The 12,055-nt window shown below is 38.1% G+C and overlaps 2 protein-coding genes across 2 annotated transcripts in view; both read left to right on the top strand.

Moving 5' to 3' along the window:
* The window catches only part of LOC125781472 (nuclease SbcCD subunit C-like), a 118,873-nt gene that overhangs the window by 64,687 nt on the left and 42,131 nt on the right, over positions 1 to 12,055 (top strand). The window lies entirely within an intron of this gene.
* On the top strand, positions 2,341 to 4,323 carry LOC111189986 (prespore vesicle protein). Its single transcript, XM_049483782.1, has 3 exons — positions 2,341 to 2,375; positions 2,495 to 2,565; positions 2,740 to 4,323. The coding sequence occupies exon 3, from the start codon at positions 2,805 to 2,807 to the stop codon at positions 3,726 to 3,728; it is 924 nt and encodes a 307-aa protein (XP_049339739.1). The 5' UTR covers positions 2,341 to 2,375; positions 2,495 to 2,565; positions 2,740 to 2,804; the 3' UTR covers positions 3,729 to 4,323.

Genomic DNA, 12,055 nt, shown 5'->3' with positions numbered 1-12,055 from the left:
CAGCTAAACAGATACAATATGAATTAACTTTCAATCATTTATAAAACCACTTCATTCTTTATGTATATTATGTACGTTTTAAAATAAATAATTTCCTAAGTATGGAAATCAAATGAATCAGACATTTATTCACTGAGTAAATAAATTAAATTAAACACTTTGTGCATCACTACCTCCACTTTATTTTTTACGTTTACATTTCACGTTTGGTCTTCCCTTTTTCAGGCAGGGGAAAAGGATGGATTAGAAAAACGTGAGTAACAGGTGCTTTAATTTTATTATTCAAAACAAATCTGTATATTATCTATATTATTAATATTTCTGATGTTGTGCTTTTTGCCTCAATACCAGCAAGCCGAGCAATTCCAAACCCCACGGTGAGTTCTCCGTCCACAAACTACACTGCTAAACATGTACAGAACTGCTAACGAGACAGAGTTAAACCCTTTAGAAAATAAGTTGATACAAAATTAGGGTTGGGCGGTATGACGGTATTTGGGTATACCACGGTATTTAAATATGGTGACGTATTATAAAATAGTGACGGTATATTAACCACGTGATTTGCCAAACCTGAACTTTGAAAAACGGACGTTTAAGACATTCTGCGCATCCACAATGAAACAGCAGTAGGAGGGGTCAGCAGTTGGAGCTCCCTGATTGGTTATGGGTTAGGGATTCTCACTGAGGAGATCATACAGCAAAAACTCAATAAACTCTACAGGTTTCACTAATTTTCAACAAAATGATCACCACAAATAGCCACATTTGTGCTGAAGTGACAATAAATCCCTAACAACCAACCACCAAATGATCAGATTTATCAGTTTATCCTGCAATCTTATTAAAAATTGGATGACTACCTCACAGACTATTTCCTGGAGCCTGGACTCGACCTGAGATTTTCCATTACTTTCCTCGGGCCGGGTCGGGTCCGGGCAGAGAAATAAAAATCAAAGTATCCTGCTATTTAAAAGAATGGAAAATTAATAACAATAATAATATAGTTCTGCATACTAGAGTTTAGATTGTCTGCCTGAACCCGAGCCTGAACCCGAGCGTGAACGCCAGCTCATCCGCACTCTTAAAGCTCCGCAGATGGATTAATGGGAGCTCGGCTCGCGGGGATTTGGTGCTTCTTCTACTGCTTACGGGCTGCATGACCTGCAGTCCCTCAGCCTGCCAGTCAGACTACAGTGTCAGCAGATAAATCACCTGCGTTTTCCTACAGGACAAACCATTCAAACATGCGGATGAGCTCTCATTAAAAAATCACACAGTGCCTGTCTGGCTTAAAATTGTTAGATACAGCTATTAAATTAGTAAATCAACATTCATTGAAAAGACTAATGAGTATTTCTGTATGCTAAATTAGATAGATAGACAGACAGACAGACAGACAGGTAGGTAGGTAGGTAGGTAGATAGATAGACAGACAGACAGACAGACAGATAGATAGATAGATAGATACTTTGTATATTCCAAAGGAAATTTAGGCATCCAGCAGCAACACAATACAATAAGAAACACATTCAACCATAAATTAAAACACAGAAGAATAGAGAAAAACACAATATATATATATAAGGCTATAAAAAACGTACTATACAAGGTAAGATATATATCTGTAATCGGAGCAGTGCAGTAGATGTTGCTAATGTTCATTAAATAATTAACAGAGCAAAGTGCAGTGTGCAGTGACATTGATTATGAAAGTGGCTGATGTGACATAGAGATATAATATAAATATGCATCTGTAACAAATATAGTTCTAAAAAGAGAATGTGAACAGCATTTAATAAAAACTGAAAAATAGATATGAAATAGGACAATAACTAACTAAACTAAGTTCGAAATGCTAAAGGAAATATAATCTAAGGAATTCTAAAATATCAAAACGAAATAGTGTACTCACAGGTACAAAAATAAAGTAATATACATAATTATAGTATTAAAACAATATAATATAACCTCCGGTATTTACAGAATTTCACCAACACAGTGTTTAATGTTTTATAGTGTAAATACTGTCTCTTTCAGTTTAAATAAACACACATATACATTTAAAGTGATTTAAATTACAATATGTTTTAAAGAACAAGGCAACAGGGTCTCATACTCTCACACAGATCTCTAACTGCACCTAAACACCAATGTTCTTTCTCCTTTATAGGAGACTGTGGGAACAAATCACTGGTGGAGTGAGTAAAACCTCATTATATTAATACTGAAAGATTTATATTAGTATTATTATTGCAGTGTATTCTACAGCACTGATACTAAACCAGATCTACTGTATGTTTTATCTAGATAATCCATTAAGTTCCTTTTGGAACAAATATATATTACCACTCTCCACAGCTCCTGATCTGAAAGTAAGCATTTAGTCAGTGCACTCACACTGAATACTTTAAATATCTAATGTAATAAACTGTTTTCAGTCTCTGAACAGAAAATAACTGAACTATATTCTATCATTCCTACAATATTTTAGCAGCAGGAAGAGAACAGAGATTAGGAAATGCAGCAGCAGCAGAAGCATCAACAAAGAGGATGTGAATAAAGGTGAGTTTGAAAATAAGATTTACTGAGTATACATCTCTTATTCTAATTCCTGACTGAATATTTCCACAATTAGCAGATCTTTAGAATAAAACTAATCCTGTATCTGTTTAAATTAATCTGAAGATCAGGGATTACAGCTCACCATCACTCACTCTGCTGTACGTGTTTCCACAGAGTTCAAAATCAAACTTCAGAAAAAGGACACACTCCTGCAGGACCTACATAAAACCCTGTCTTTAATGTTGTACAACACAAATCCAAAACACCTGGAAGACGAACAACATGCTAATCTGATAAAACACCTGGAAGACGAACAACATGCTAATCTGATAAAACACCTGGAAGACGAACAACATGCTAATCTGATAAAACACCTGGAAGACGAACAACATGCTAATCTGATAAAACATCTGGAAGACGAACAACATGCTAATCTGATAAAACACCTGGAAGACGAACAACATGCTAATCTGATAAAACACCTGGAAGACGAACAACATGCTAATCTGATAAAACACCTGGAAGACGAACAACATGCTAATCTGATAAAACACCTGGAAGATGAACAACATGCTAATCTGATAAAACATCTGGAAGACGAACAACATGCTAATCTGATAAAACACCTGGAAGACGAACAACATGCTAATCTGATAAAACACCTGGAAGACGAACAACATGCTAATCTGATAAATCATCTGGAAGACGAACAACATGCTAATCTGATAAAACACCTGGAAGACGAACAACATGCTAATCTGATAAAACACCTGGAAGACGAACAACATGCTAATCTGATAAAACACCTGGAAGACGAACAACATGCTAATCTGATAAAACACCTGGAAGATGAACAACATGCTAATCTGATAAAACACCTGGAAGACGAACAACATGCTAATCTGATAAAACACCTGGAAGACGAACAACATGCTAATCTGATAAAACACCTGGAAGACGAACAACATGCTAATCTGATAAAACATCTGGAAGACGAACAACATGCTAATCTGATAAAACACCTGAGAGAAATAGAAGAGGAGGTGAATGAAACATCAGAAAAGATAAAGATTCCTGACGGAAAAACGCCAACCAACACTGAGACGCTCTCCATCCCACCATCACCCAACACGAGCACCAATCAAGATCCAAAGATTTTTTAACTTTTGAAAAACTTGATGATAAAGAGTGAAAACACTGAGAAGATCGATTTAACTGCTTCACCTGATCACCCAGAACACACCTAACAGCTCTACTGATCCCTCTGAGGAAATAGAGAACTGATGCTGTGGTAAAATGAAATTAATCTATTTATTTAATCAGTTATGAACAGTTTAGATCAGTATTAAATCTGTATTAAATTCTATTCATACTCTCTCATACTCTATACTGCACTCCAGCTGCACACTTCTCTCTTAAATTACTACTGTATCATGAGAGCATATTAAATTCTTCATCTCTCTATATGTTTCTGCATGCTTTATAATTGATTAATTGTGTTGTTTTATTGTGGCTTCTTGTGTAAGTTATGTATTTCACTGCAGCTAGTTGTACCATGTAGGATTTGGATTTTAAATAAACTGAACCAATAAGCTGAAGAAACCAGTAAATTCTAATTAGAAATTCAGTTTAAAATACAAAACTAACTAGTAGTATTTCAGTAGTAAGTTATCAAAAAATATAAAGTCCTTTAATATATGAAGGAATGAAATACTTTTAGTCTAAACACATATTAAGCTATAATCATGTATGTTAATAGAACGTGTTTGAATCTACAGCTCTTGTTTAAACTGATGTTAGCTGGTGTACCGTGTTTATATATGTATGTATGTATGTATGTATATGTATGTTATATATGTAATAAAGTTGTTTTTCCTCATGCAGTTTCTCTTTCTCTCTAATCTAACTGATCAATAAAAGAACATGTTCCTTTTCTACACTTCTTAACATAGGCGTAGGAACCGGGGGGGATGGGTGGGACATGTCCCACCCAATATTAGAAACAGGTGGATTTGTCCCCCCCAAAAATGATATCAGTTCGCTCAGATCAGCTGTACTGTTAATTAGGACACAGACCGGACCAATCACGGAGCCGGTTCAGGTATTAAGTCCCGCCTCTCAGTAGAAACAGCCAATCAGCTTGCTGGTTTTGCGGCACGCGGATTAGAGGCAGTGTGCTGTTGGGGAAGCCCCGCCCCCTCGCTGTGAGATTTAGCAGCGTGATCGGGCTGCAGCAGCTTCAGCTGATTTTAAAACAGATCTGGATATACGGAGATTTTACTAAAAGAAAGGTAACGATAGGCTAACCACTTCAACTGTGATGATATGTTTCTGATAGCTGGTTAAAAATACACGTCTCTGAATCCAAACACAAAACTCACTGTGATTAATAAACTGCAGCTGTGTTAGTGAGTTTAACTTTAGAATTACCTAGATTGGGAGTCAAGGTTAAAGAAAAAATAAACTATATAGCTAATCACTATTTCATTTTCAAACTGTGTTTTCCAATTTAGGATTACAAGACTTACTGTGAGCTATAATGAACGAAAATTAAATTTAGCTAACTAGTTATCTAGTAGCCAGATGTAGTGGATAGCTAGAATTTAGTACAGTACTTTATGTTTGTAGGTTAAAGCAGTTTCTTAACCCCGATCACTGCCCTAAACTAGTGTTTTCCACCTGATCCAGCTGATCAGCTAATAAACAGTCATTTACTGAGTTTACCTGTTTAAACCCCTTAACTCCCTATGGAGCCTAAATTTATCCAGCAGTGTATTAAACACATCAAACCACCACTTACTTTATTAAATGCCTTTAAATCAGAGAAAGCTTTAGAACATGCAGAACAGTGTTAATATGCAGTAGAATATGTAAGAACTGGGTTGAGAAACACTGCTGTAAAGTGACTTCTGTTCATTTGTAGTTCACAGTAAGACCACATATCCTGAGGTTTATAAAAATCTCTATGGACTCTAAGTTACATTCTTTTACATAAAAGGACACCATCTAAAAAAGAGCTCTCATTACAAAAAAAAAAAAACAGGAGAAAATGTAAATATACAACAGAATTGACATGCCAATACATAATAATAATAATAATAATAATAATAATAATAATAATAATAATAATAATAATAATAATAATAATAAACAAATCTGTTATATTATTTTAAATATTAGGTTATAACTGATAATTTTTTTCATACGTATATAATTCAGACATTGCATGCATATTTTTTTCTAACATTAGTAACTGTAAGGTGGAGTAACGTTATTAGTAAATTGGAGTAACATGTTTAGGTTGTAAAATCACCTTATAATAATTTAATTTTAATTAAATTTCCCCAAATGTTCTAGGAAACTATAGGGTGGGCTTGGGTTCATATTGGCAAATGTGTCCCCCCCAATATCAAGCCCGCTCCTACACCCTTGCTTCTTAATGATAAAATAATGAGAGTCTTCAGTGTGAGGTGTATGTCAGTATATCAGTCCTGATATCGTCCTGCGTTTAGATAAAATCAACCAGGTGCATCCGGACTGCAATTGTAAAAACAGGAGGATCAGTGAGGTTCTAGGATTTCTCGGTCACATGACATCATCGCGGCGTTCAGTAGCTCCTCCATTTCCACTCGCTGTTGTGTTTTTTTTTTTACGTGGATCTCCGTGGAAACCGTGGTGCACCCAAAGTGTAATTACGGTGCGCAGCAGTGGACAAATATCTATTTTATTAAAGGCGAGGAGACGAAACTCAGAGATGTGCGTCCGGACGGGACTAAAATTACCGGAGGAGCACGGAGTTCAGAGAAAAACAGTAGATAATTCAGCCTGTAATTTACTCAGAGGACGTCTGAGAAAAACACCTACATGATCGTTCTGGACGAGAATAAAATCACAGAGGATAAAAACCCCATAAAAGAGAAAATTACCCAGAACCCCCTGAGAAACTAATCCCGTCCAGAAAGAGCTTTAGTCTGTGAGTAAAAAGTCTGTGACTTGTCTTTAGATGTGAGAGGGTGTCAGACTTTATTCTATTAAAAGTCTTTTTTTAGAGTCTTTTTGAAGTCGTCTAGTGTTTGGTTAGCTTAAGTTAGAGAGAGCTCCATGGTCCAGATAAAGAAAAAAGCTCAATCTCCACAACAATCAGGCCCAGTTCCACCAGTTTTTAGCATATCTGCACAGTAATAACAGTGTCTGGCAGTAGGAGACTCTCAGATTGAGATGTAGAGATTGAGTAAACAGTGATATGTGTCAGCCTCTCCTGCTGGGAGATGTTCTCCTTCACTCTCTATCAGCTGAAACAGCTGAAGATGGCTTTTATTTCAGAGCTTAGTCAGCTGATATGTACTACAAGGTTTAGCTGAACAGCTATGCTAATTGTCTCGTCAGGTGTAGCCCAGCTTTACTCAGTAAATCTGAGAAGATCTGAGCATACGAGCGTTCCTCTGGAAGCTTTTGTTCAGAACATGAATGTAAGTATGAGGGAATGTGCAGAGAAAGCTGGAGTCTGCAGGAAGACGCATCTCTTACCTGGTGTTGTGGAAGGAAAACGGAAATCCAGGAGATTTATTCTTCATTTCTTTATTCATTTCATCCATTTCAGTGTATTAATAAGATCATTCTATTTCTGCTCTGTTCTTTTAGTCCAGAGTCAACCAGCAGGTTCTCCTTCAGAGTTTTGGTTCCTCTCAGTGGTTCTTCTTCTTATTTTGAAACAGTTTTTCTGATAGTGTCTCCTCCAGCATCTCACCATAAGCTGAACAAGAGCGTTTCTTAATATAGAGTACAAAAGTTTGGACCAGTGGACTTTCCAGTACCAGTACCAACTCGCAAAAGATCAAACTCTAGAGGACGGGAGGTCGCTTTAGGTTCCTCCTGAAACTTCCAGAACTTCACTGAACTGAATGACGTCAGCGCTGAACCGTGATCTCCAAAAACTTTCTTTATGAATAAACCAGAAAACATCTACATTCTTACTCAAGAACAGCTTAAAACTTGGCGTGAGTTTTCTCCTCCACCATTACACCAATACTGGTGTGAAATTCAGGGATTCTGGGATATCAGACTCCACCAAGTCCACACAGGTCAGTTCCAGACGCATCCCGATAACACAGGAAGAGCTAGAACACATCCTGGTATTTGTGCTGTACTCGGTTATCTGGAAACATCTGGATAGAAGAGTTCTGGACTGATGACGCTTTCCAAAGAACACAAGTAGAGACCAGAACACATCCTGAGAAACAGCTGAAGAAGTTCTGTGCAGCGTCTGCTGTTAAAAGTGCTGTATTAATATTCTGGATGTTCATTGGTCTGGTCAGGAAAGTCATTGTGTCATGTCCCGAGGTGCTGGGAACAGTGAAACAGATACAAGAACTCAACACCACACTCCTGAGCACCTACCTGAGTCTGAGAACTTACCATCATAAGCCTCAAACAGGGTCAAGATAACTTAATCTTCTTACCCAATTCCTCCTGGATTATCTCACGATAACAATATTATCACCATACAGTGATTCTGAGATACTCAATATTTCACAAGACAGTTCTCTACTACACTTCACAGCATCTGTGTTCCTGAAGAGGATAAAATACTCCTAAATAATCAAATACCAGGAATTCACAGAATTTTACAACCAATTTAAAACCAGGTAGAACAAAGTGCAGAGCTTAGCTCACTTTAACACACACATCTTCCCAGTGTGAGTATCATTATTCCAAAGTTGAAAAATATAAAATGCCATACATTAGAAGTGATCAGTTCTGCTGCGAGTAGAATATCTAGGGAGATCACATCAGGTTACAGAAGGTAAATAATGAATCAAAACTTTGTTCTACCTCTACTGTTGATGGTCGTCACGGGTCTGAAGCTCATGGAAGGATGGTTGAATCCCCCGCTGTGTCTCTGTTTGAGGCAGGAGGAAACTGCAGAACAGACCAAGCTCCTCACAGAAAGACCAGAGCAAGAAGTGAACCCCAGACCCCTGGAGCCCAGCGCACCCCCTCAAACTCAATCAACTTCCACCTTCCTCAACCTGCTGAAGAAATCAAATAAAACCTTAAGAATCCTTCTAGGAATATCTTACACGCAGTTAATATCATATTCAGCCTCATAGCAGCATCATAACAGGGTACAAAAAATACACACAAGAAATCACACACTCAGAAATACGATATATAAGTATCCCAAGAGTTCAGCAGAAGAGGTACTGCACAGTATTATTGCACTGTGTTTAAGAATTACTGCATATAGTCTGATTTGTGTTTTAATCAGACTTTTAGAAATTATTGCTCATAGTCTGGTTTATGTTTGAGTCTCTTTCCTCCTGTGACTCCTCCCCCCTGTAGTGAGGAGTTGTACTGGCATCGTCCAGTAGTTTATCCAAGGTCTTCTTCTCTGCAACTGTCAGCAGAGAGTCCAGCTTCATGCTGACCGTCGATCCAGCGAGCCCGTCTGATCAAGGCTGGATGTGTCCTTCTTGGATATGCTGCCACCCCCAGTGTCCAGTTTTCCAGTGTCCTGGACACTCGTAACCACAGACTGGTTAAACATTCACAAGAGTTTCCTGCAACCAAACGACCGCAGCCTCCTGAGAAACCACAGTCTACTCTGTCCTTTTCTGTACAGGTGCTCAGTGTTAGAAGACAAGTCCAGCTTACTGTCCAGTCACAGCCCGAGGTACTTGTAGGTAGGGGTGGGCGGATCAATTTAAAATATCGATAGTATCGATACTAACATTGGTACTGGGTATTTATCAACTACTGGCCTTGTATTTACTTGGAATTGAATCGATAGCAATTTTTGCGATATCTCACAGCCTGACTCCGACACCTCGACTCCCTCTATCAGAACTGGTCGTGACCTTGGTCTGGACCTCCTAAAGTCGATGATCAGCTCCTTGGTCTTTAAGGTGTTGAGCTGCAGGTGGTTGCTGAGGCACCGAACAGTGAAGTTCCTCACCAGGCTCCTGTACTCCTCCTCTTGATCATCATCGCTGTTACACCCCACAGTAGCTGTGTCATCAGTAAACCTCTGGATATCACACAGCTTTCGGTGTAGAGGGTGAAGAACAGAGGGTCCAGCACTGTGCCCTGTGGTGCTCCGGTGTTGCTGATCACAGTGTCGGGCGTGATGTCCTTCAGCCTGACGTACTGCAGACCTGTCGGAGAGGTAGCTGGAGATCCATGTGACCAGTCAGGGATCCTCTCGCATCCTGGGTATGCTGTACCTGTGGTCTGAGGAGACCGAGGAAGAGTCGCTGTAGAGTCTTCATCAGATGTGAAGTTAGAGCCACTGATCGGAGGTCATTCAGCTCACTGAAACTATACATAAGGTCTTCTAGAGGGTAGACACTCCTCCCAGCTGCAAGCTGAGATTATAGATTCCAGACTTCTGAGGAGAAACACATGATCTTTCTCCTCTGAAGGAATTTAAGAGTCATTTAACGCATTTAAAGCTCATTCTAAACCTCTGACTGTAGCAGTACTGTAGAACAGTGCAGTTCTGCACAGTGAACTGCAGGGGGCGGTACAGACTCAGATATAATAAATAAGTGAAAGTGAAAGGGTCAGAACCTGCTGAGGTAAACAACATCAGACAGTCGGTGTTCGACACAAAGTGTGAGTATTTATACTGTTCTGTTTAACTTTCAGTTATTTATTCAGAAACTCTGTGTTTTAGTAACGTATGCTGCACATATAACTACATGTTCAGAGTATCTACTTTATCAAAGGCTAAAATATAATTAAATGTTGTAAATAATCATCAGTTTGCTTTTATAAACCTGATATTTAGCTTAATCAGTAAACTCTGATCTCTTTATAGACGGCCTGGTAATATAATTAATAATAGATTTCTGATTAGTTTGTTCATTACTGTGATTTTCTTTTTCAGTTTACTGCAAATCTATAATTATTTATTTTTTATTCATGTTTAATTTATAATTAATATAACTTCATATATTTTCTGATCTCAATGCACCTAATCAGAAGAGAAAAGAGGAGGTTCTGAGGAAGACTGCAGAAACAAAGGAGACTGAATCTACTGTACAGATGGAAGGTGAGCACATGTTTCTGCAGAATTTAAAACAACATAAGAAGGTGGAGACGATTGGATGACAGAGGCTAAAAGAATGCTGAAATAAAAAGCAGAATAGAACAAAGCAAGGCGAGGCAGAACAGGAAATACAGGAACTGAAATACAGTGGTTATATAAGTATTCATACCCCTTAAACGTATTCACATGTATTTCACCTTACTACCACAAATTTATATGTGTTTTATTGAGATTTTAAGTGATAGACCAACACAAAGTAGCACATAACTGTGAAGTGGAACCAAAAGTATTCAGCCCCCTTTAATCTAAACCCCCTAAATAAAATCCAGTGCAATCATTCTTCTTCAGCTGTGTGTAATTTAATCTCAGTATAAATACAGCTGTTCTGTGAAGAGCTCAGTGGTTTATTAGTGAACACTAGTGAACAAACAGCATCATGAAGACCAAGAAGAAACTCAGCAGACAGATCAGAGATAAAGTTGTGGAGAAGAAGATTAAAATAGGGTTAGGTTATAAAAACACGTCCCAAACTTTAATCATCCCAATCAGCTCTGTTCCATCAATCCATCATCCAAAAACCTGAACCTGAAACAGTTACTCTACTAAAACTGTTTCTACAAACCAACCAAGACATGAACCAACCATCCACCCAAACTAACAGATCCAGCAAGGAGAGCACTGATCAGAGAAGCAGCCGAGACCCATGATCACTCTGGAGGAGCTGCAGAGATCCACAGATCAGGTGGATCAGGAGAATCTGTTCACAGGACAACTAGAAGTCCTGCTCTCCACAAATCTTTATGGAAGAGTGGATGTGTGATGGAAAAGTAACACTGCTGATGAGCTTTTCTTCAGCAGGGACAGATTTAGGAAGCTGGTCAGAGTTGATGGAGGGAAGATGGATGGAGATAAATAAATACAGAACAATCCTGGAAGAAGAAAAGCTGTTGGAGGCTGTAAAAGACTTGAGATCTTCCAGCAAGACGATGACCCTAAACATACAGCCAGAGCTACAGTGGAGCTATAATGATTTAGATCAGAGAATATTCATGTGTTAGAATGATCCAGTTAAAGTCCTAAAGACCTAAATCTCATTGATCTTCTGTGGAGAGACATGAAAACTGCTGTTCACAGACCAACGCTCTCCATCCAACCTGACTGATCTTCAGCTGATTTATAAAGAAGATGATCTAGATGATTTCTAGATGATCAAAGCTGGTAGAGATATACTCCAAAAGACCTGCAGCTGTAATTGCAGCGAAAGGTGTTTCTACTAAGTATTGATGAATGAATACTGAATACTTTTGCACGTCACAATTTTTAGATTTTTGATTAGAATTTAGAAAACCATGTATCATTTTCATTCCTCTTCACAATTATGTTCTTCTATGTGTTGACCTATCACTTTAAATTTCAATTTATCAATTTGAGGACATTTAC

Source organism: Astyanax mexicanus, chromosome 1, assembly GCF_023375975.1.
Source record: "Astyanax mexicanus isolate ESR-SI-001 chromosome 1, AstMex3_surface, whole genome shotgun sequence".
In the NCBI taxonomy this organism is placed as follows: domain Eukaryota; kingdom Metazoa; phylum Chordata; class Actinopteri; order Characiformes; family Acestrorhamphidae; genus Astyanax; species Astyanax mexicanus.
This window is presented reverse-complemented; position numbering and strand designations above follow the sequence as displayed.